Source organism: Lissotriton vulgaris, chromosome 3_1 (genome assembly GCF_964263255.1).
Source record: "Lissotriton vulgaris chromosome 3_1, aLisVul1.2, whole genome shotgun sequence".
Lineage (NCBI taxonomy): Eukaryota > Metazoa > Chordata > Amphibia > Caudata > Salamandridae > Lissotriton > Lissotriton vulgaris.
This window is the reverse complement of record NC_141689.1, coordinates 2,074,325,619-2,074,352,556: the sequence shown is the minus strand read 5'-3', so window position 1 is coordinate 2,074,352,556 and position 26,938 is coordinate 2,074,325,619. Positions and strand designations below refer to the sequence as shown.

Genomic DNA, 26,938 nt, shown 5'->3' with positions numbered 1-26,938 from the left:
AAGCTTCTCTATCTGTTTAGATCCATTCCCTATTTGATCGAGGAGAAGGTGTTAAAAAAATTTAGTCTATTTTTAATAGCTTCTTATGGCAGTATGGTAAGACCAGGCGGTCAACAAGATTCATGACACTCCCTCAGGAACGTGGAGGTTTAGGAGCCCCAAACATAAGGTTCTACCACTGGGCCTGTCTGCTGGCACAGATGCCCATTCTATTTGAATCAGCACCTAACGAAAGATCTACTCAAGACCCATCCTCCGATCTATACGTTATCCCATCAATTTACGAACTATTGATGGGAAAGGAAGCTGTGGGCATACTACTGAGAAATACTGGCCGCAGATTTTTTAAGAAAACCCGGTACAAGGCTCCAATAAGCACCTGGGATGTGTGGAAAAAATTGCAGAAATGGCTACATGTTCCCAGAATTAACATGCAAACGCCGTTATGGAAATCAGGTCACTTTCCAAATTTAAGTATGGACTGCGCATGGAAACTCTGGGAACAGAAGGGTATCCAGACGGTGGGTGACGTAATGCAGAATGGTAGCATCATGAGCTTTGCCGCCATACAGCAGAAGTATGGTCTATCTAGCTGCCAAAGCTTTAAGTATCTCCAGGTTTCGCAAACACTTATTGCTGCTAGTTCTTGTGTAGCCATCGGTGTCCAATGCCCTACAATTGAATACCTTGTAACAGGTGGGAATAGGATTCGGGTTCTATATCAGAACCTAATCGAAAGGGTGTCTGACGACCTCAAGAAGCATGAGGCCGCCTGGGCAGTTAAATTGCAAGACCCTGATGTGGATGTAGATAAAGCTATATATCTGGATGAACAGATACTGCGGTCCTCAAATGTGAAGGTGCAGCATTTTAAAACACTCTTCAATCTGTACTATACACCATCTAAGCTACATTATTGGGGTATGAGGACGGACAGTAACTGCCCAAGGTGTCAGAAAGGGCCCGGGGATCTCTTGCACATGTTTTTTTTTACTGCAAGAAGCTTAGCATAATCAAAACTGAGATTGGGAAATTCCTGGAGGGGCTGCTAGGCTCCAAGATCAGTCTATCCCCGAAAGTGATGATTCTCGGCAGCGATAGTAAGCTTGGCCTTAATAATAGTGAAAAAGAGGCATTATTCTTCTTAACTGTCGCTGTACTGCGTATTCTGCTATCGGCGGCCTCGAAAGACTCAAATGCCCCAACTTTTCAAATGTGGCTGACTAGGCTTCTTGGAATCCATAATATTGAATCCGCACTGTATTTGCACAAGGGTAGGAAATTGCGTGATCTTGGATGTAAAATCTGGGCTCCCCTGAAAGCCTGGAGGGAGGGTCAGCTATAATTAATCAGGTTTGGGTTTGTGAGGACCCGAAACCTATGTTTGTAAAATTTTCCTGGATATATTTTATGGATCCCTTGTAAATACTTGAAAAGCTCCCACCCCCTTTGCCCCCCCCTGTCTAGTCAGCTAGCTTTATACATATTTATATGGATATTTATATACTTATTATTTATATATGTCTTTTTATGGATTATCTGTGATGTTTTTTATGAACTATTTTCTAATATGACGTAACTTTCTAACATTTTGAAGATTTGCTGTATTATTCATCTGATTCCTCTGCACATTGTATCTCTCTTTTGTACCACATGAACTCTCAATAAAAAAAGAAAAAAAAGATGATGCTAAAGAACTGCATTTTTATTATTTATATTTATCTGAATGTCTAAAATCTTCCTTTTTATGTTCTTGGCACGTCCTGTTTATATTTTTTACTACTGTCATGATTATTGTGTAAACTATCTAATACAGTTTTGGAAAGGGAAAGGAATTTCAGCTGAGAACGTCAGACTTTTTCTACCATGGAACAATGTAAAATAAAAATATTAAAGGGACACCTTCCTGCAAATAAACAATCTTCCCCTGCACGCAGACACCCTAGCACTATGGTGCAAGGGTGGCTATGTTGGCACTAAGATGCTAAACTTAGCACCAGTGCAGGGGGAAATGCGAGGCTGCACCATATTCTTGTAAATTTGTTTCTGAAGTGGCGGAGTGAGGTTTAAGCCATGACAGCTAACGCCTCACTCGGCTACTTCCTTGTACATATGTCCCTCAATGTCTCACTAGGCAGCAGAGTACTAATGGTACATAACAGACTTTGCATTTATGGTGAGCATATAAGGACAACAACTATATTCCTGTCTGAGGTGGGTATCTCATTATATGTCCTGTAGTTTTATCTTTGAAGCACTGTGATATGACACACTCAAATAGTCTTTCTATTGCAGTGATAATCCTTAATTTTTACGATATTTACTCTGACAATCACATGGTCAAAAAGGGGCCTATTCAAATCCACAGACAATGAACGTCCCTACATCAAAACTTGTACACCATTCACCATGTTATACCAGGGGCACTCTGCAGGCAGGGCACTGGTTGTGAGTCATCCATCAGTTAGGTGCATCTGATGACCTAGGGACACAAATGCTCTGTGTGATTTCATTCAATACAACTGAATGGGTAACTGCCATGTTGTTGGACCTAATGTCCTGTGTGCACTTTACAGCAATTTAAAACATATCTCAAAACTGCCATTGCAGCCTAGAGTGTGGTTTTATACTGCCATTCCAATCTGGCAAAATAAACTTTTTGCTAGGCCTAAACATTCTTTTTTGATACATATAAGTCATCTAGATAGGCCCTAATCAGCCCGTTTTCTGGAAGTGAAAATCTTTTAAATTAGCTTTTCTTTCTGTAAAGCCTATCTTTCCCATAGCATAACACTGGATTATCTTATTACATATAATAATTGCTAACCTTTGAATGGGAGCAGGTAGAAATGATGTGTTTACACTCCAATGAATTGTCATTTAAAATCTTCTTCAATTAAAAAGTCAGATTTCAAGTCAAATTCTGAAAATGCCACTTTTAGAAAGTTCACAATTCAACACAAACACCTGGCTCCGTACTAGCCTACACTCCTACTATTTATGGAGTAACGGGCAGGCTATTTTTTTATTTGTTTGAATAGAATTTTTATTAAGTAGTCTTCAAACTGATCAAAAACAATTTTTTCAAAAGACTGAAAAAGAAACACATATTTCCAAATTGACACAGAAATCATCACATATAAATAACACAATTCACAGTCAAAAACAAATTGAACACACGTCAAAATAAAAATTATTTGCAACAAATTACAACAAACGACAAGATCACTGAATGAAAACAAACATGAAACAAATACAAAAAACATTTAAAGCTTGCATCAACTATGAAACACACAAAAGTATTTGTGAGAAGTGTCCAATTTTATGGACTAAACTTGTTATTTCAGCAAGAATATCACAAAACACATTTCAAGACCCTGGCTTGATGGTACTGGGACTCTCATCAGGGCTTCAAACAAATGATCGTGATATTCTAAAACAACAAACAATGGAAAACATGATGCAACAACAGCATCAGCCCCAGACTAACTTTCTCTCTCATGTATATCGCTGATTTATTGTGTACCTGATTCTTGGAGTAGGAGCAGCCACTCCAGTTCATTGATTCTATATGTCAGTGGACTCGTTCTACCGTATCTTTAAAGCGCCACGTGTGCACACTTTTAACTGTGTGTAATTCTGCATTCATAAAATGTAAAGTTCTACTCTGTTCTCTACTTGCCTCTAAATCTTTGATTGTTGATAACAATAATTTGTTTAAATGTACCTTGCACAAAGGCTGTGGAGCATGGACCGGAACTATTCAAATGGGGACTCACAAATCTATAAAAAGGGGAAAGGATGTTGTATTCGTTAAAAGAAATGTAAGGCACTGTTTTTTCACTGAAAACTGTAAAATTCATAACTCCAGTTCTAGTTATGTTTTCACCTTATTACTGTGTGTGCTGCATAAATACCTTACACATCGCCTCTAAGTTAATCCTGACTGCTTTTGTGCCAAGCTACCAGAGGGTTAAGCTCAGGTTTTATTAGGGACTTTTGTGGTTCACCCAGACAAGGAATGTGGTTATTGCTACTCAACCAATAAACTAATTTCTAACACAAGTTTGTCAATGACTTTTGTTGGGCTGGACTTTGTCAGCAACAAGATTAATATGTCAGTACAGATATGAAACGTTGTCCTGTGCCTTCTAACTTATATGATTTTCTACTATACTACAACTCCTAATTCGTCTAAATGCACATACCTCAACTCTGTTCTGACAGGGACATGTGTTGATTTTGATTCAGATAGTGCAGCATGCAAACATTTCAGGATAATTCATGCAGAAAAAAATAATAGTAATGGGAATGCAATGGGGGTAAAGGGGTAAATTAAAAAATAGTGTTGAGGGTAAGGGAAAAGGGTAGTAAAGAACAGTTAAAAAGAAGATAACAAGGAGTTTGCCAATTAATTACATGTAATAAATTCAGTTATTAAATATATACAATTTACAGGTGAAGGATATATAAAATTTAAGGAAGAAGAATAAGTGTGTGGATAATGCAGCACTACCATCTACAGACAATAATGAAAATACCATTTGATAGAAATGGGATTCCTGTTTGGCTGAAACATGGACCTTGACCAGGCAGGGACCACCATACTAGTCAGGGTATGCTAGATACATAACAAGATAACCTGTATTCACCCTCTGGTAGCTTGCCGCAAAGTAGTCTGGCTTATCCACAGAGGCACTGTTTATACAGTATTTGTGCAACACACACTCACATAGTAACACAAAGAAAACACCACAAAAAGACTCCACACGGGGTTTGAAAAATAAAGTATAGTTTTCTGACCAAAATGACAAAAATCCAATTAAGAGAAGTCGAGATAATACTTTTTAAAGAATATATGCAAAAAAGGTTACTGTAGGTCACACTAGACCATGGTCAATCCGAAGTCCAGCCTGACTGCGATGGAGCTCCAAACAGGTGCCGCTTAAGTTTAACCTTCTCAAGCTGAGCCAAGAGTCTTGCTCACAGGGAAGACGGTTGCCCATAGCAAGTAGAGCATCGCTAGCAATGATCTTGCGAATGTGAAGAGCTGATGAGGTGTCATGGATGGCAGATGGGGCTCCGCAGTCACAGGCGGCGATGTTTGCTGTGCAATGAGATGATGTTGTGGTGGTTCATGCTGATGCTGATCTTTTCAGCGAGTGGTGCAGTCCCAGTGCGAATTGGCTCATTTGTGGTCAAAAAGAGCTTGATTTCCAAGGCCCAAACAACACTTACAAGGGCTCTCAATTGCAGAGATGCCTCTTGGGGACCAGCAGTGAGCTGAAGACTGGCACAGGAGCTGTAGATGGTGATTTCAAAGTCTTTTGCAGAGAGCATCTGCAGAATCCACTTCTGAGGACCCAGAACTTATAGGAGTCACCTCAGCCAAGAGCAGGACTCACAGGCAGCAGAGTCCAGAAACACCAGCATAAATGCAAGAATCCTTTTGTGTCCTTGAGACTTCAGAAAACAGGAGGCAAGCCAGTAAGCCATTGGAGATCACTCATAGGGAATGCAGAGTCCTTCCAGCAGAGTCAGAGAGCAATGGTCAGCAGGGCAGCAAACAGAAAAGCAGTCCTTCCAGAAAAGCAGCGCCCTTAAAGCAGCACAGCAGTCCTTCTGACAGAGGTTCAGTTCAAGATCCAGAAATGTCTGATCTTATGGGGTCAGAAACCCAGTACCTATTCCCAAAAGTGCCATTGATGTAAGAGGTGACTTCAAATGAACTATGTGAAGTGCACAAGTAACCCTTTCAACCCCATCCTGTCTCCCAGGCTAAGCCTGCGGGGTAAATCCATTCTTTGTGTGTGGACAGGACACTACCTATTGAAGGGTGAATGCCAGCCCCTCCCATCCCTTCCCTTCCCAGGAAGACCTATACGAATGTGGATGAGTGCTAACCTTCCTTTGTCTATGGCTGTCTAGGGGGAATGCACAAAGTGTACCTGTCACTCACCCCAGATGTGTCTTGGAGACAGGATACAAATAACACAGAGTTATAAACACAGAGAAATATCCACTTTCTAAAATTTGCATTTCTAAAGCAGAATTGCTAAATCTAACTGCATCAGTAAGGAGAATTTGTCATTACCATTGCAAACACATGAAACATGAAAACACTACTCCTTTCTGATCAGGAATTACATCTTAGAAGTGTATTTAAAGAATTCCCAATGCTAAGGAGAAGGCTTCATAGTAGTGAAAAACAAAATAGGCTGTTTGCCACTACCAGGACTTGCAAAACATAAAAGTACATGTACTAGCTGTTACTTACTCAGCACCCTGCCTTTATGGCAACCTTGGGCCTACCCCGGGGGAGACTTATATGTAATAAAAGTGGAGTTTTAAGGCTTCACAAGTAGTCGTAGTGGTAGTAAACTGCACACACAGGCTCTGCAGTGGCAAGCCTGAGGCAAGTTCGAAAGGCTAATTCTGTGGGTGGCATAATCAGTGCTGCAGGCCCACTAGTAGCATTTAAAGTACAGGCCCTGGGTATATGGTATACCACTTTACATGTGATTTACAAGGAAATCAAATATGCAAAACAGGTGTAGACCAATTATACCATGTTTAGAGGAGAGAGCACATGTACTCTAGTACTGGTCAGCAATGGTAAAGGACCCAGAATTCTGAACCAACAAAAAGAAGGTCACAAAAACTTCAGGTGACTCTTCAAAGATGGCCATTTTCCAACAACAGTACATTAAAAATAATCTTTATAATGTGATTATAATGAAAAGACAAATATAAATCATAGGTGCCTCATCTCACACCTATTGGTAAGTGATTAGTTTCAAAGTAATTGCATGACCGAGATAAACACACAGAACCATGCATGCCCCGATGGAAAGCAACTGACATTGAGAATTCGTCCACATGACATCACGCATTTCAGTATGACTTACACTGGTGTTAGTTGGGCTGATCAGTGCACACACCAATAGGTATCTACTAAGACAGGCAGACTGGGCTTTGACCTAGGTGCTAATGAAGAAAATTATTTTCATTTCTCAAAAAAAATCCCATTCATTGCATGTGTGCTAAAGTTTTTGTTCCTGTTCTATGCTTGCCTACACATAGGAATTTGTACTGGAGGTGTATGCTTTTATTACAGATCCTATGTTAGACATCAAACACTGACCTTCTTGTGGCTGTAATGGATGCTTCTGTGTCCTCTGTATGGGTTAAATATTGACCAATTTTACACTTCCCTTTTGTGCTCTATTTCATGTGTGTAGGTGGCAGAATATTAAACCTATGCTGTATATCAATTTGTAAAACACACAAGATGATGGACGGAATGATGCACAATGGCAAAACATTCACCCCCAGTCACAGATCTGGGTTTAATCCGTCGTTGTTTTGCTCATCATGCCACCCCAGTTTAGACATGGTTCTGCATTCTGTCCATCAACTGTTGTTTTTGCATATATCAATTTGTGGCACAAAACATGACAACGGAGAAAATCAGGTGACACGGATTAGGGAGAGCGATATCAGCCCTTTCAACAGAAACATAAGTAGGGATACTATACACACTTGTGCCGCCACTACATTTATCACATCGACCGACTAAGATTTCTTAGAGTTACATTTCGTAGGCACATATGTACGCACAAAAGATGTAACACATTAGAGTAATTTGAATAGAAATCAAGATTATACCACATTGATCTGTACAAGCGCGAAGCAACTGGGAGTCATAAATATTGCCCCATGTACTTAGATCGTATTGCTTCATTGTATGCTGAGAGAGCGAGTAAGGAGGTGCGGAGGAGAGCAGCGGCGGCTGTAGCAGAGACCTCCGAGGACCGAGCGGGGGTGAGAGAAAGCTGAGAAAAGCGCATAGGAGCCCCGCACACTTGGAGCGCCTTGAAGCAGCGGAGCGCCGTTCAGCCATGCAGCCGTAACTGCAAACCACGGTGCTGAGTCGCGCTGGTGTTGCGTTAGCGTGCGGTGTGTGGGCGTGCTCCAGTGCACCAGCGGAGCCCTCCTCTCCCCAGTGACAAGGTGCAAACCGAGTGTGGTGACCAGCGAGGAGCACAGGTGCTGCGGCAGCGGCAGCCGTGACAGCGAAACCACCGAGGTGCGGATCACAGAAGCCGGGACCGGCTGGCAGTGAACGGAGGCCCTGAGAGGAAAGGTGCACAGGTGTTGCTGAAGCCGGGACCAGTTGGGATCAGCCCACCAAAGGAAAGGCAAAGCGGTTTGCTGTAGAGCTAGCGCCACCCAACGGCCAGCCACCAGCCCCGAGCAGTGGAGCTGAGGAGGTGAGGAGCTGAGGAGAGCGTGGGAGCCAGGCAGGGGGGAGAGCGTGCAGAGTCGAGCAGGGGGAAGTCAGGGGAAACCCCCGCTCCTCTGCCCCTTTGTTCCCCTGCTGTCGTCATCGCCAGTAATAGCCCAGCCAGTAACAGCCCAGCCAGTAACAGCCCAGCCAGCCACCCGGCAACCCTTCGTTCTCTCTCCTGGGGAAAAAAACTGCCAAAGCAGATGAGAGTTGCCAGACATCAACCGTCAACTCCATAACCCATAACCCCACAGGTACGGGGAGAAGACAGCTGGGCTACAGGAGAGTTGCTCAATAGGAAGAATCCAGGAGGACACAGTAGAAAGCAGAAGGCAGAAGGTAAGAGGCGCAAGGTGCGAGGCCCTTTGGGAAAGCTGCCCCTAAGGGAGGCTTGTGGAGAAATATATCAGAATACCATTAGATCAAAAACTAAAATTTATGTAACCAGCCGAAGGCTTTTTTTACCATCGGGGGAGCGAGCAGACTTTCACACAAAGGCTAAAAGACAAAAAGGCAGACAAAGGCAGACAGAGGTCCTTCAACAACACACAGCAAAGATATAACTTGCAATCCAGCCCTATTAAGCCACCACAACTCCACCAGCCGCGACTCAAAAATTCAAAAGACTTACAAGAACAACGCTAAAGTACCAAACATCAAAGCACCAAAGCGCGTCATGAGGTCAGGAAAAGTCAGAAAAGCAACTGTCAATGCCCCGGCCAAACGGCGCAGGGCAGAAAAGCGTAAACACAGAAACAACTCAGATAATTCGCAGATTGAACAAGAAGATCCTTTATTATTAGATACATCGCTAGAAAGGCCAGAAAGGATCGACATAGACACAGACACAGACACCAGTAAAATAGATAGAAAAAGCAATCAAACAAAAATCTATTCTATTTTCACATTTTTGAAAGAACCAGGCTCATTCCTAAGTACCTCTAATAGCAACCTCAAGGGGCTCCCTTCGCCAATGGAGCCTGAAGGGGGTTGTCAAAACTCACACATAGAAATGGCAAAAAACAAAAAGTGTGGAAACAAGTGGAACCAGTACACTCCCGAGAAACAGAGTACACAAATGGAAAGCCTTGATAATGGCAAGAGCGGGAGTGACAAGGAATCAAATATACACCAAAGCAGTAAGAAGGGTTATCCCTTAGAGCCAAAAATTGCAATACAGACAAACGCGCAGTTACCAATCATAGAAATAGGGGCAGAAAATAGCAGTAAGGAACCTAATACCAAAATTAAAACAGCCCCACCGGGAACTGGCGAGTCAAGCGCCCCAAACCAGGCAGACACGGAGCCTCCAAAGGAGGCTGAACAAATAAACAAATTAAATCACAACTCAGGTAGCACTATCTCCACTGCGAAGGCGGAACGTATCACTGATCGGGAACAGGACATAGACACAGTCCTGGGGAGTCAGCTCGCCCAAAAACTTGATCAAATGGGCCAGGGTAGAGAGTCAGAGAAAACGCCGGAAAGAGTGGAAATGGAAACACCGGAAACAATAGAAAAAGCCGCAAAACCGGACATAACTCAAGCACACGACCAACCGACTGCGACTGACATAGAAGACAACTCCCAGCTAACAACAAAAGAGTGGGAGAGGCTGGTAGCGTCATACTTACCAGCTAATAGTCAGGTCGATCACAACACAGAAGAGAGAACACCAGGCCCAGACAAGATTTCACCGACCAAAGATCACACAAAAAGTGCGGAAGTCCTATGGTCATCATTGTTAAACACTCTCCAACTATCGATAAAGGTCATGCAGTACCACTCGGATAAAATGGACATCCAGCTATCCCTTTTAAACTTCTTGGCCATACACGTAGCCAAAATTGATAACAAGTTGGCAGACATGAACGAAATGATAAAGAGGGTGCAAGCGGAAACTAAAATAGAGCAGCCAAGCTGCGCCTGCTACACAATAGTGGATAAACTCACCTCAATCCCCCATCTTCTAGGCGACATTGTAGCGGATTTAAAACAGACAGCGGGAAAAACAACTGCAATGGATACAGATCCTAGTGAGGAGGGCCCAAAACAATTCCACAGAGAGCACAGTGAACAGTCAGACATTGTAAATCAACAGAACTCATCTACTGTGCCCAACAGTCAAAGAGGAGACCATGCGCCAAACACCCCTATCGGCCCTGAAACCAGTAAATTTAATCACAAAACCTATGCAGGTGTTGCAGGGATATCCATAAGGCAGCCCCCTGACAATCAAAGGAGCGAAACCAAGGTGCAAACAAACACAATCCCAGGAAACACGCAAGGGCTAAAGCCAAAAACCCGCAAAAGCCCCCACAACGAAATCAATGGGAAAGCAAGCAAGGAAGAACGGAGGGTAGAAAATAAAAAACCCCGAAAACAAAAAAGGAAAGGTAGAAATAAGATGGTCAATATAAAAAACTTTTTCAATAGGACAACCAAGACTCCAGAAAAAGAAAAAGAAGTGGTTGAGGTAACAGAAAGTCCGCCCACGACTTCAAAAAGATCTCCGTTCAAGGAGACATCAAAGATGACAAAAAGGGAGAATCCCACCCAATTAATCTCAAAAGGGGGACCGACGGCAGACGGAAGCAAGGGATCCACCCTGAAACATGAATTTATAGCAGCCACCAACACGAACAATGGGGCAGTGCAGGGGGTGGACCATACAGTAGCCAAGACACACGATAGCCCAGGGATAGAAACGGGCACAGAAGACATCAAAAAACCGGAGGCTGGGCAGGTGGAAGCAAACAGAGGCACAATACTGTTCATTCCCGAATATAAGTCTAGATGCAGAGGGGACACTCTCAACCGAGGTAACATCTTACACCTACTATCAACGTTCAGTAGCCTGTCGGACATTAGTTCAAAAGATCTAGCGGCAGTGGAATTCACCCACTGCTACCAACTGTCAGATCTGGAGATTACTAAAACAACATGGACAAGGAACGAAACTGCGATGAGAATAATGGAACTAGAAGCACACTTTCTATCCTGGGGGATTCGCCTAAAAAGACTGGAAAAAACTGGGTACCCTGAACCACTACGCCAGGCATATAATGAGCAACAAAGCCAAAATCTGACGAACAAACAATCACAAGCAAAAACTAAAAGTGTCTTAAAGGGGGCCAGAAGCCTTTCAGTTTCCAGGATGTCTCCTGAGACCAACAGGCAAATAAACAGGCCACTTGGCCACGACAAATGGAACTGGATAGCAAGGACAATCAACACAAGGGCCCCTAGGCTCTGACAAAACACTCAACAAAAACACGTAACACAACAACAGTTAAGAATATGTTCTTGGAACATAAACGGACTATGGAACAAAAGAGAAGACCTCGAGCTCTTTGATTACTTCCAAAAATTTGACATTATAGCACTCCAGGAGACCTGGCTAGACCAACCATATCAAATCCAGGGCTTTACCTCACATTATCTCCCAGCAATAAGAAATGCCAAATATGGCCACTTAAAAGGCGGACTGGCAATATACACTTCCATTAAGAGCTTCAATGACCCCATTCATATAAACGCGACACAGACAGGCAACAGTTGTATACTCACTATAGAATTAGAAGTGAGGGGTAAAGACCAAATCCAAAAGTTAAGATTTATGAATGTATATTTACATCCCCAGGAGAAAAAAGCTGGAATGAACCTCTTGATGGAAGAAATCTCAAAAACATTGGCAGAAGCGGAAACCCCCAACCTTATAGTAACAGGGGACTTTAATATGTTCCTGGGAGGGTTTCAAACTAGGGATACATGTCTGGAGGACCAGTTCCGAGCATGGAACATCCCACAACAAGCAATAAGTAAATGGGACAAACAAAATCGGCTGTCAAGGACTAGTGTAAAGGACCTAGAACATCATAACCTGGCAGCGCTAAATGGTCGCTTCACAAACGATATCCCCCCGACAGCCACCTTTCATAACTCATCTGTCAGCTCGATCCTAGACTACACATTCTCATCTCTTCAACTCTTTGGGTATATCACGGACTTCCGAATAGGCACAATGTCAGTCAGTGATCATCAGCCGCAAGAATTTAGCCTTAACTTCCAGGGGGCCGCGACAACCTTACCAGCAATAAATGTAGGTTGTTCGCTGACGATGGCACAGAAAAGAATAAAATGCAACACAACAAACCTGGAAAGCTTCACAACGGACGCAAAAAGCCGGTGGGAAAAGATTATCACAAATCAGCCCGATCAGTTAAGCGCCTGGGAGCAATTCACGAGCAGCCTTGGACAGGCACACACCAGGAAACCAAAGAGTCACATAAACAAGGAATATAGAAACAGCAACATACAGACAAAGATGTCGGAATCAACCGGAAACCGCTACAAGGCTACAAAGCAAAACGCCAAGATCAAGCATCTGAAAAGAAACATCAACAAACTACTGCGGAAATTACATCGAGACGGACCTAACACCATAATACAAAAGGAACTGCAAAAACTAAAACAGAGTAAAAAAAGACTAATATGGCACGAAAAAAGGGAAGCAGAGGATGAGTTATGGGCCAGACTTCTACATGACGCAAAAGGAATCAACACGAGCGGTAGATTCTGGAAGACCGTCAACAAACTCCAGTATTCTAGAAACACTAGCATAGTGTAACCGGGGTCCCGGCGACAGCCCCGCATTAGGGCGCGAATTAACCTTATGTGACCCCCCCCTCTTTTTTCCTCAGCCCGTACCTGCAACGAGATGGCCAGGCCCGGAGAGGTACAGTTGCGACGAGGAGGAAGACGCGCCCTTTAACTGGACCAAAGACCTGGACGAGGAGGTGGAGCTAGACCATCCCATAAAAGGCGTAACCGAAAAGTCCCAGGTGTGTTATTTCACCGGAGGAGCGGTCAGTGAGGAGCAGGGCGGAGAGGCGGGAAGCAGCGAGGAGAACTGGAGGAGAGGAGGACGAGCGAGTGAGGAGGACGAGTGGAGGAGAGAGAACGACTGGAGGAGAGGAGGACGAGCGAGTGAGGAGGACGACCGGAGGGGAGAGGACGACTGGAGGAGAGGAGGAGGACGAGAGACGGAACACAGCTACCTGTGGATCAGCGAGGACAACATCGCGGACGCCCCAAAGATCACGGAACAGAGAAGAGGACAAGACGGGGGAGCCGAAGCAGCACTGGACACGCCCGGAGGCCAACACCACGATCCGCCCAGCCGTACGCCTGGAGGGGTACGGCTCTCTGAGGTGCGTAACCGTTTCATAGGCTGGATAAAGAAGTGAGCTAGTCGCAACTAGTAGCGTGTTGTATGCTTGGAGTAAAACACTGGGTTCCCTCACAGTCACTTCCCCTATCCGTTGCGATTACCGGTGATTCCGGTTGGTGTGCATCCCTGGGTGTTTCCCTCACGGCCCCCCTCCCCTGTGCTCCAATACCTGTTTGTACGATCATACTTATACCGGCCTCTCTTCTTTTTACCCCTGTACGGTGTCGGCGAGGGCGGACAGCACGGAGCCTCCGGAGCCCAGAAGAAGGAGGAGCCCCGTAAGAAGAAAAGAAGAGGGAGTGCTCAGAAAGACCAGACGGGAACGGAGCAGATCGCCACGCCGGGGAGCCTTTCGTAAAACTTGTACTGATTCCCTTTATGAAAGAATAAATCCTAATGTTACCAAAACCCGACTCTTGCCCATTCCTAGTCCCGCCGCTACAGTGGTGGAGAATGCGGGCATTGTGAACGTCTGTAACGAGACGATGGAAGGAGTCGTACAAGCCCTGGTGCAGGGCCAGGAAAGACTGGAGAGAATCGCGGAACAACAGCTCAGGGCCGCAGAAGCTGACAGAGAGTTGATTAAAACCGCCGTGGCGGCCCGAGCCCTGGACCCCCCTCTAGCTTCGGGGCCAGTAACAGTGAGCAACATACCTCACACTATCGGAGGGGTGTCGTTACAGAAGTATCAACCCGGCGAAGATCCGGATGCATTTCTAATGAATTTCGAGCGTGCTGCTCGGGCGTGTGGGTGGCCTGGAGTGAAATGGCCCTTCTTTTTGGCCCCCTTACTTGTTGGTGAAGCCCAAGCCGCCTATCAGGTAGCCAACCCAAGGGGTGACACACCTTACGCTGATATTAAAAGGATCATACTAGATCATCTGGGGCTTGACCGGGAAGCCTATAGGCTAAGATTCAGAAGAGAAAGGGGAGTAACCGGGGAGACCCCAAAAACCCTGTTTGTCCGTCTAAAAATGGCAGCAGATAAATGGTTGAGCCCTACAGAAAGCACAAAAGAGGAAATTATGGACAGGATATACCTGGAACAATTTCTCGAGGCTCTACCATTTGCCACACAAAGATGGCTAAAACAACATCCGGACTTAACCACAGCTCAAGCTGTAGAAATGGCGAATACCTTTTCTCGGGTCCAACAGAGACCCATGTTTCCAGTAGAGACCGAGAAACAGAAACCCTCCTTCAAGTCAGAGAAAAGGCCTGTACGCCTCCCAGAACCTCCTCGACCTCGAAACTGGAGGACCGAACCCCTTCCGCACAGCGGACCTCAGTGTTTCGAGTGCGGCACATGGGGTCATATTGCCAGATTCTGTCCCAGAAAAAAACCGACTGAGGAACCAATGGAGGTGGGATACTTGCACCGCGCCGTACTCTATTCCGCCGAAATGGGAAACGCCTACAGAGTAAGTATGAGAATCAACGGTAACCCCATACAAGCTCTTCTAGACTCTGGCTGCCGCCAGTCAGTAATACAGGCCCACCACGTGCTACCCCGGCAATTCCTACCCAACGAACAGGTGTTCATAAGATGTGTCCACGGGGACGTAAAACCCTACCCCGTGGCGGTTATCACGTTGATATCTCACGAAGGCCCCCCTTCTCGGGTACGAGTAGGGGTACTAGACACCCTTCCAGAAGACCTGATCCTAGGAACTGACAACCCGTCCTTTCTGAAAATGTCCAAAAAGAGTATGGGAGAGGGGATCCCCGCCGGAAAGAACCACAGTACTAGAAGCGAGGCACCCGCATTGATTTCTCCCGACCCTTGGACATTAGACCGCAGCTTCCAGTTTGCACAGGCTAATGATGCTACGTTACTTAACGCCTGGGAGAATGCGCACCAAACCGATGGCGTGGTGCCAGTTCGGTATCCTCGCATGTTCATCAAGAATGGACTATTGTACCGACAAGGAAAGGAAGAAGACCCGGAACAGTTGTTGGTCCCGGTGTCCTTCAGAGAACAAGTGCTGTTTTTTTCACATTCTCACCTGGTTGCGGGACACATAGGGGCTGAAAAAACAACTCAGAATCTCCTACAATGCTTCTATTGGCCGGGTATTTATAAAGATGCCATGAACTATTGTCAAGAATGCGACATATGCCAGAAAAGAAATATGACACGGCCACCCGCCGTACCTCTGCAGCCCCTTCCTATAATAGGAGTTCCCTTTGAAAGGATAGGGATGGACATCATCGGGCCCCTACCGAAAACCAGAAAGGGTTACCAGTATGTCCTGGTCATTGTAGACTATTCTACTCGATTCCCGGAGGCCTTTCCCCTAACTTCAACGACCACTAAAAATGTCGCAGACAAAATGTTGGAACTATTTTCTAGAGTGGGTTTCCCAAAAGAAATACTAACTGACCAAGGAACTCCATTCGTCTCTCGACTCATGGGTGAGGTCTGCAAAATGCTACACATACACCAAATCCGCACTGCTGTGTACCATCCACAAACTGACGGCCTCGTGGAAAGGTATAATCGTACGATAAAAACCACATTGCGAAAAATGTTGGAAGTCAACAGTACGGAGTGGGATCAAGTACTGCCCCTTGCTTTATATGTCATCAGAGGACAGAAACAGAGTAGCCTTGGATGTTCTGCTTTTGAACTGCTCTACGGTCGTCAACCCAGAACTCTGCTGGCCATGACCAAAGAAGCCTGGGAAAGAGAGACCCCGGAAGAAACGGCCAGTACCCTGGAATATGCCCGCAACCTTCGCTCTAAACTAGGCAAATTACGAGACCTGGCATTCGCTAATCTAGAAAAAAGCCAGGAGAAACAGAAAAAGGTCTACGACAAAGGAAAAAAATGGCGTAAATTGGAAAAAGGGGACTGGGCGCTGGTATTGCTACCCTCTTCCACGCAAAAATTTAAAGCAGAGTGGAGTGGGCCTTTTCTTGTCGTGGATACTATCGGGAATACCACTTACCGATTACAGATGAACCCCAGAAAACAACAAACATATCACATCAACATGTTAAAGAAATGGCTGGGTAAGACACCAGTTGGGGTGCATATAGTGGAGAAAGATCTGCCTCCTGATCCCAGCACCATACCCCAACTGGTAATCAATGAGGACCTACAACAAAAAGAAAAACAGGAGCTGACGGAAGTCCTTAGACAACAAGAACAGGTGTTTTCCGACATTTCAGGAAAAACCACCCTCGCGGAACATTGCATTGAGACCAGCCCGGGAAAAACAGTGAAGATACGCCCCTACAGGATTCCGGAGGCCAGGAGACAAGATATCAAACGGGAGGTGGAAGACATGCTGAAACTGGGGGTGATACGTCCCTCTCACAGTAACGGGTCTAGTCCTATCGTTTTGATACCTAAACCAGATGGATCTAGACGATTTTGCATGGACTTTCGAGCACTGAATGAAATATCTAAATTCGATGCATATCCCATCCCACGTATCGATGAACTGATCGAGAAATTAGGTAAAGCCAAGTTTATCAGCACCATCGACCTGACAAAAGGCTACTGGCAGGTTCCCCTACGGGAAGAAGATCGACACAAAACTGCTTTTTCAACTGCTGAGGGTCATTACGAATTCACGGTGCTTCCGTTTGGCCTACACGGAGCACCCGCAACCTTCCAGAGGCTCATGAACAATGTCTTGAAGGACATAACATCATTCACTTCCGCCTATCTGGATGACATTGTCGTATTTAGCCCCGACTGGGAGACCCATCTGGTTCACCTACAGAAGGTACTAGATACTCTCGCCCGAGCGGGATTACGAATAAACGCAAGAAAATCCCGACTAGCCTTCCACAAGGTTAAGTATCTAGGGTATGTATTGGGACACGGCCTCATAGAGCCACAAACAGAAAAAGTGAGGGCAATAGCGGAGACTCCATTTCCCAGTACCAAGAAAGAGCTGCGGGCCTTCTTAGGCCTCATCGGCTATTATCGGAGGTTCATACCGCAATTTGCGCAGTTGGCCACCCCTCTCACGGATGCCCTGCAGTCACACGTCAAACAGTCCGTCCTGAGGAGCCCCACACAAGCCATGTTGGAAGCCTATTCATCTTTGAAAAGGACTATTATTTCGGCCCCGATTCTCACCTCGCCGGACTTCAAGAAGCCCTTTTCACTGCACACGGATGCCTCGGACTTCGGTATCGGAGCAGTGCTGTCTCAAAAGGGGGAGGACGGGATGGATCATCCGGTACTCTTCATTAGTCGAAAACTGTTCCCGAGAGAGCTCAAATATGCCACTGTGGAGAAGGAATGCCTGGCTATTCGCTGGGCTATTGAGAAACTGGCCTACTATCTGGAGGGCAGGTCCTTCACGCTGTACACTGACCATGCCCCTCTGTTATGGATGGCTAGGAACAAATCCTCTAATGCCAGAGTCATGCGCTGGTTCCTGGCGATACAGCCCTATTCCTTCACTGTGTGTCACGAGAAGGGGGTGGACAACAAGGGGGCCGATTACCTGTCCCGGCATCCCCTTCCCGAGCGGAAGGGTCCAAGGGGGGAGGTGTGTAACCGGGGTCCCGGCGACAGCCCCGCATTAGGGCGCGAATTAACCTTATGTGACCCCCCCCCTCTTTTTTCCTCAGCCCGTACCTGCAACGAGATGGCCAGGCCCGGAGAGGTACAGTTGCGACGAGGAGGAAGACGCGCCCTTTAACTGGACCAAAGACCTGGACGAGGAGGTGGAGCTAGACCATCCCATAAAAGGCGTAACCGACAAGTCCCAGGTGTGTTATTTCACCGGAGGAGCGGTCAGTGAGGAGCAGGGCGGAGAGGCGGGAAGCAGCGAGGAGAACTGGAGGAGAGGAGGACGAGCGAGTGAGGAGGACGAGTGGAGGAGAGAGAACGACTGGAGGAGAGGAGGACGAGCGAGTGAGGAGGACGACCGGAGGGGAGAGGACGACTGGAGGAGAGGAGGAGGACGAGAGACGGAACACAGCTACCTGTGGATCAGCGAGGACAACATCGCGGACGCCCCAAAGATCACGGAACAGAGAAGAGGACAAGACGGGGGAGCCGAAGCAGCACTGGACACGCCCGGAGGCCAACACCACGATCCGCCCAGCCGTACGCCTGGAGGGGTACGGCTCTCTGAGGTGCGTAACCGTTTCATAGGCTGGATAAAGAAGCGAGCTAGTCGCAACTAGTAGCGTGTTGTATGCTTGGAGTAAAACACTGGGTTCCCTCACAGTCACTTCCCCTATCCGTTGCGATTACCGGTGATTCCGGTTGGTGTGCATCCCTGGGTGTTTCCCTCACGGCCCCCCTCCCCTGTGCTCCAATACCTGTTTGTACGATCATACTTATACCGGCCTCTCTTCTTTTTACCCCTGTACGGTGTCGGCGAGGGCGGACAGCACGGAGCCTCCGGAGCCCAGAAGAAGGAGGAGCCCCGTAAGAAGAAAAGAAGAGGGAGTGCTCAGAAAGACCAGACGGGAACGGAGCAGATCGCCACGCCGGGGAGCCTTTCGTAAAACTTGTACTGATTCCCTTTATGAAAGAATAAATCCTAACGTTACCAAAACCCGACTCTTGCCCATTCCTAGTCCCGCCGCTACACATAGACTCCTACTTAACTGAAGATGCCTGGTCCAACTACCTTCAGGCCCACTTCAACACAGCAAAAGAGCCAGCAACAAACAGACGACCAGAGAAGGGCAGAAAAACTCGAGCTGGGCCCCCAAAACAGGACATTACTGCATTAAATCCTACCGAAAAACAAATTATAAGCAGGATCGTTAAAGGAAAAGCGGAGGGAGCACCAGGCCCCAACGGGATACCGCCAATTCTCTACAAACAAAACCCAGAATATTGGGCTATGGTCTTACTACCTCTTTTCAAACAGGTAATAGACACCACAACAATTCCTGCATCGTGGAGAGGCTCGATACTAGCACCAATTCATAAAAAAGGCGACGCAAAGGATCCCAAAAATTACAGACTAATAGCCTTAATTGATAACGAGGCCAAATACTATGCTGGCCTTCTACTAGAAGAGCTCACAGAATGGTCGGAAGCAAACGCAGTAATCCCCATCACCCAGACAGGATTCCGAAAAGAACTAGGCACATCAACAAACATTCTGGCCCTCTCACTCCTCATCGACGCCTCGAAGACAGCTAATCTGCCCTTGTACTTATGTTTTATTGACTTCGCCGCAGCGTTTGACAACATCAACAGGAACTTGCTATGGTCAAAGCTGGAAGACAGGAACATTCCATCGGGATTACTAACACAGCTAATCTTATTACATACGGGCACTTGGGTTCAAGTCAAGTTAGGAACAGGAGATCTCCTATCAAGGAAAATACAAACCACAAAAGGCTTAAAACAAGGGTGCGTGCTGGCGCCAACATTATTTAACATCTTTATGTCTGACCTAGCACAGAAGCTGGATGAAAGCAACTCTCATGCTCCAAGCATAGGTGGCTTCACTCTCTCAAATTTAATGTACGCTGACGACATTGTCCTAATTAGCAGAACACCGATAGGGCTACAACACCTAATCAGCACAACCTTTAATTACGCAACAGAGAACAGCCTAAGCATCAACCTCACAAAGACCAAAACAATGAGGATTAATGCCAAAAGATCATCAGTAGGGCACTGCTGGCACATGGGAGGGCACACACTTGAAAAAGTGGAGGAATACAAGTACCTCGGCGTAATTGTGGACACCAAGGGCTCATTTCAACAGCAAAAGGAAGCAATCAAACGAAGGGGTATCAGCATAGCAATAGCACTAAGGGGCCTAAAAACGAAAGTAGCTGGCCGAAGCTTTACCCCCCTGCTTCAAGTATTTCAGGCAAAATTGACACCAGCCATAACGTATGGAAGCGAATGCCTACGAGGGAGAGACGCTCAGCAATTGAATAGCACAATAGTGAAGGCGATCAGAATGATATTCAGTCTGCCCACTTACACCTCGACGGCACAAATAAGGCTGGAATTTGGCCTAAGAAACCAAACGCTGGAGCGAATGGGTGCCTATGCCAAAAGATGGCACAAAATCCAGAGAGGAGAAGCTGCTAGTCTCAACTTCTACCTATGGAAAGAGATAGAAAGAAAGAGCAACAGCGCGGCCGCAAAATATTTAAACCAATCAATAAACACCTTGTGCCTACAAGAAGCCTGGAAATGCAGCGGGTCCCATAACACCTTCAAACAGCTAGTTAACAAATCTGTTAGAGCTATCTCATTTATAGAGGACAAAGCAAGCCTAGTCAAACGTGCGCACGGCTGGATGGTCATTAAAAGCTACACAAGCAGCCTCAACCAAAGTTACCTAGGAGCTGGGTTTACCAGGAGCATAAAGGAGAAGTTCTTGCATCTACGGCTGGGCCTACTCCCATCTCAAAAACACCTTCCTCCATGGAAAAGGTCCAAAGCAACAATCAACTGCCGAATATGCGGGAACGCAAAAGAAGACATTCAACATCTAATTTGCACCTGCAAAGGCTTGGTCACAGAGCGCAGATTACATCTAAAAGTGCCCTTTAACAAGCTGGGCATAAGAACATGCCGGCAAGCGGTCATGGCTTGCTTCGATGGAAAACACATCCAATTAGCATGCCATTTCGTAAAATTTCTAGAGAAAGCAGAAAAGAAACAGGAAAGCCAGATGGCAGACACCAGCTGCAGTAAAAATCAAGAAGCAAATTAAAGTCGCACATTACAACAAGGCTTAAAACCCAGGGGCAATGCCTTCTACACAGTCACCGCAGGAATATAAGGGACCAATGCTACCGTGTAAGACTTTTCCTTCAAGCAATACAAGAGACTTACGGATTTTAACTCACGTTTTGTGGAAAAGCTGTATAAATTTCTGCAGCAATGACCATTAACATCATGAACCTATAGTCATTTTATACTTTTATAATTTTATTTTTTCCCATGTACTAATATTTGCAATGGTTTTAATTAACTGAGCAATAAAGATTACTTACCACTTACCACTCATTGTATGCTGTAATGTTAGCATTGTTAGCATGTTTGTACTTCAAAAACATGAATGGGGCAAAACATCATTGGTGCAAAAAAAATAGGTAGTGTGAAAATGTTGCCGCTATAGCAAACACTATTTTTTTGAAATCTTAATCATAAGCAACCAAATTGAATGTATTGTGTTTAACAAGGTAGTAAAAAAGAAGAGATCTACTCTCAAAGAATGCCTTACCTCTCCATCTGTGGACTGCAAATGAAGTTCTTTTCTACAGCTGGCCTTGAAGTCCCCTGCCACTGCACTAATTTGCACTCCCTTTGGCGCTTCCATCGTCAAAGAACGTGTTGGAGACTCAAGTCTGAAATAGAAAATCACTCATGGGTCAAACTTTACCTTACTTAAACATTTTACGTTAAAACATTGTCATTGATGCCTTTATTGTAGAAAAGCTTTTGTTTTGATACATCTTTCATTTACAGAACAATTACACCAAAATTGTGTGTTTTACACGACTATGTAAAGAAAATTGAATATCCTATTCCCTTGAAGCGAGAGACATTTTGTTGCTAGTGGATATCCAATCATTTCTGCTCCACGCAAGACAGGTTTCTCAACAGGGTCCTGTGTGTAGGGGGTGTGGCGGTGCAAGCGCTGTCCGAGTACTGCATTGTTGTGTAGATAATTACATTTAAAATATAAATCTGATCCACAGTAATTTAATGTAAAAGCGTATTAAAAACTGTACTAGGCATCATACTCTATAAAGGAAGCAACTATCAATGCTTCTGGTATACTTTTTAAGTAAAGTCTACCTTCACATATAATAATACACACATCCTACTTTTGTGACCAATTGCACCTTTGGCACATTATGCACAAAGGTCCTAAAAGCCCAGAACATTAATTCTCTCAGACTTCTCAAACTATTTCAACTCGAAGACAACAGAGTGCAAACCTCCTTTAACTAGAGAGATAATATTTTCTTGTAGATTTACATATGTTGTACACTGCCCATCACGTGGTACAGCCTTCTATTCCTTTAAATGCACTCCTAAATCAGTACACATAGAGGTTGGCCTCAATGTTAGACACCCATTCTGAATTTGAGGGTAAATTTGCCCCAATTCTGGATCCTGATTTGAGCATAGTTACCATACCCTCAGGGTTTCAGCTGCACGCATTCCTCTAGGTATAGCTTGCAAGAATTTGCATGTACAAAAGAGTTACAATGAGGGAAAATGTATGGCATTCCAGTGTACTAACTGGGATTTTAAAACTCTGTCATGAAGAACTTAGAATATAGTGATAAAATTGCCATTAGTACAAAATACAGGGTGTACGAACATTCTTTTTACCGGTGTGATCCATCTACTAGTGTTTGCTCAAAAGGGACAATTACATGTGCTCATTATGTTACCGTCAAATACCAGAAGTGATCCACCCTTTAAAGAAATTATCCTGGTGGATGATGTGGCATATGTATTCTGCAGAAGTTCATGAATTTAGTATTTGGAACGCAGGATATGCTGCATTATAAGGTTTGCATTTCAAACAGTACTCAGTGGCTAGGTTTCAGCGTATTACTTGTTTTTGTATAGAGCTTGGTTTATCATTGTGTTACAGTTGGGATTTTGGGGTTGAAAATGTTTTTAAATTTTTTTCAAAATGGCATTAAAAACTAATCTGCTAAAAAAACCTCAACATATTAAATCAATAAAGCTGAACTTAAAAATATTAAATTTGACTTATGGCCCAATTTAGAGTTTGGAAGACAAGGTACTGTTGGATTTGGCCTTCTCTGCGGGGTCACCCCCAAATGGGAACAGAGCAGGACCTGAAAACATTCCTACAGAGGCACTGAAGGCAGACAATGAAACATCAGTAAACAGAACCTGACAGCATTCCAGCAGAGATACTGAAGGCAGACATTGAGGCAGTAGTAGACATGCTTTACCCCATGTTTGGAAAGATCTGGAAAGAGGAAAATGTGCCATCAGACTGGAAGGAGGGATATCTCGTCGAGATCCCCAAGAAGGGTGAGCTGAGTAATTGTGCGTAACTCTTCTATCAGCCCTCGGTAAAGTGTTCAACAGAGTCATCCTAAACAGAATGATGGAACAAGCTAACACTCAGTTGCGAGGCCAGTAAGATGGCTTATATACAAATAGATCCCTCAGAGACCAGGTTGCAACATCCACATCATCATTGTGCAGTCGATAGAATGGATCTCGCCTCCATGTGTCAGCTTCATCGATTATGAAAAGGCATTCAACAGCATGGGCAGAGAGAACCTTGGGAAACTCCTCCGCCACTACGGTGTGCCAGGTATATTGTAAGAATCATCTGGAACTCTTAAGAGGGAATGATCTGCAAGACAGTCCAAGGAGGACAACTCATGGAAGCTCTCAAAGTGAGGACCTGAGTATTCCAGAGTTGTTTGCTCTCGTCTTTTTTCTTCCTGATGGCCATAGGCAGGATCATAAGGACAGCCATAGAAAAGAGAAGACATGGGATCCAGTGGTCACCTTGGATGCAGCTCTGCGAGTTTGGCTTTGCAGGCTGCCTGGTCCTACTCTCCCATACTCATCTGCAGATTTAAGAGAAGATTGAAAAAGTGGCAGCCAAATCTGCACAACATGGCCTCAACATACAGAAGGGAAAAATCAACATCCTGAAGGTCAACACAGCCAGCACATCTGCAGTCAGTCTAACAGGCCATGCACTGGAAGAAGTTGAGGCCTTCACCTACTTGAGCAGTGACTCAGACAAACAGGGTGGCACAGACTGGGACGTCAAGGCAAGAATCAGAGAAGCAAGGGCTGCTTTCATTCAGCTAAAGAATATCTGGATCTCCAAGGACCTAATGATGCAAATCAAAATCAGGTATTTTAACAACAACATAAAATCTATCCTTCTGTATGGAGCAGAAACTTGAATGACAGCAGCAGTGATCACCATCAACAAAGCCCAGTCCTTAATCAACACCGGTCTGAGGAAAATTCTCCAAATCCGCTAGCCGAACACCTTCAGCAACAATGACCTATGGCAGCAGTCTTTTCAACTCCCTTCTCATGAAGAAATCATGAAAATATGCTGGGATTGGTTTGGTCACACTCTCTGCAAACCTGCATCAAACACCACTAGGCAGCCTTCACCTGGAACCCTCAGGGGAAAAGGAAAAGAGAAAGACGTGGAAACACCAGGAGGTGAGGCCTCAAAGCTGACTGCAAGGAGATAGGTTACACCTGGAGTCAGATTGAAAGAAAAGCCCAGCACAGAGATAGCTAGAGATTCCTGGTTGATGGACTACACCCCAGGAGGGACAATAGGAGTAAGAAAGTGAATATATTCCTATGTGTGGAGTTCCCCGCCCAAATACGGAGTTTCCGCTGTCCTAAAGTTACTAATAAATCATAGTTTGGGAATACTGAAACAAAGTAAAATTACACAAACTTTAAGTTTCGCTTTGTGACTCAGGCCCAAAGTGTCTAGAAAAGCCCAGGTATGAGAATCTAAAGTAAAGACTCACATATAACATGCTTGATGCCTAAGGAGCTTAACAAGATACAAGCACTGCATTCTAATGCATGATCAAGATGCAACTTTATCAAAGATGGACTCTATCACAAGCATTGGAAATGGCTTACAATAGTACTAGAGGGAACTTTGGAGAACACGGCTACACCAGTCAGCACAGTGCCTAACTCTTCTGCCATCCCTGGCCTAACAAAGCAGACAAAGGTACCTTTATGTGGCTTCCCTGCTGCCTAAAATATCAACAGCTTAGGTGCAGAAATCATCAGAGGCCCTGCCTATTGAATTAAGGGAAAGTAAAATCGGATGAATGGACTCTAGTGAGGAGGTATGGTCCTACATAGGGAAGAAGAAAGAGGCTTTGCTTGGGCACCCAGTTGCACACTTATGAGACGAAATATTTTCTTGCTTTGAGGTAAATGGCATGGACGATGGACCTTATTTATAAAAGTGATATTTACTTAAGGGGACCAGTGACTATTTAGATCTAAAGACTCGCCACACGCCGCCCTCCTCATAAGCCTGCATTTTACAGTGGAGATCGCATTCATCTCAGATCAGAAATCCAGGTACCAGAATACAGATGGCCAAAAGAAAGGATATCACACCCGCACGTCGTACAATATTCAGATAACCGACCTTGAAACCATGCTAACCTACTCGCAATCTCATTGTAGTGAATATTTGATTATTTGGCGGCAGACACGTATGTTTTAATGTCGTGGATTTTTGTTCGCTACACATACACTAGTAATAAGGGTGTATGTGTAACTGAGATCTGGTGATCATCTCCGCTATAACATGTCAAACAGATGCTAATAAACTATGTGCATTGTATGACCGAGCATATAGTTTACAATTGAAATAATACAAATTGATTTAATAAAATGCAAAAGGCCCAAATATTGGGCTGCATACCAACCCAAATTCTTAGTATGATTTATGCAGCAGGCGTTTCTGAAAATATACGCACATTAAATTAATAACCACATCTTATTGGCTGCAGGACGATGTTCTTATTCCAGTGTACGTACAGATATTACTGTTACATTCGATGAAAACACAGAAAAGTTCGAAAAACAAACTTAAGGCAATAGATAAATATGTTGAGTACAAAGTGAAGTACAAGATGTACCAAACTGAAAATCAAGACCCATAGCGGGAGGAAGGTGAGCTATATTTTGGCATTATATTAGACCAACGTAGAAGCAGCAAATTAACATACAGATCTGGGCGTGCATAGCAAATAGCTCCAATTGGAAATCCCACTTAAAATAAACTATATACCGTGCTATGTTGGCTGCAAAATATGTGTCAAAGGTAAAAGGCAAAATATGTTCTGAGCAATTCACTGTTTCCATTTCTGAGTGATTATGAGGCACGAATTTTGGCTCATTTATTTATGGATAACTGAGACATACCAGCTTCTCCGGATGAGGCGTGCAGCACACAGCGTTTAATTAAATCACTTGTAAATAAATAAATGTAATTTGACAACCAACTCAAGTAAAAGATTCATGTCTTGGTTCTAAGAAGCAACTTATGCTGTACTAAGGAGTGCACGAGACAACCACAGTACCGCAATTGTACTGTGGAGGCTTATGGAATAACCTTTTGTTGTGACAATCTGGAATAACAAACATGTATTTTCAGACACCAACAGATGCTGTTCCATTTCATATCCCCTTGAAATGCAAATAGAAAGAGCACAATAATTTGGGGGCTAATTTTATGAACAACACATGGATTTAAAATTCTTTTTATTAAAATATTGTTATTTTCCAATGTGAGTTTTGCAAAAATAAGAATGTTATCAAACATCTCCTGAATGAAGACGGAATGGAATATCTAGATGGGAAGGTTTGAGAAGTATGCTACGCACTTTAAAGGTGTTTTACCCACGCCAGCAGTTTTAAGACGTGGTAAAAA

General features: G+C 44.6%; 1 protein-coding gene across 1 annotated transcript in view; it reads right to left on the bottom strand.

The window, feature by feature from the left end:
- Positions 1–26,938, bottom strand: part of SGCZ (sarcoglycan zeta) — a 1,984,974-nt gene that overhangs the window by 134,508 nt on the left and 1,823,528 nt on the right. The window contains exon 8 of the mRNA XM_086963343.1: positions 21,710–21,833. Coding sequence (XP_086819469.1) covers positions 21,710–21,833 — 124 coding nt within the window. The remainder of the gene's footprint in view (positions 1–21,709; positions 21,834–26,938) is intronic.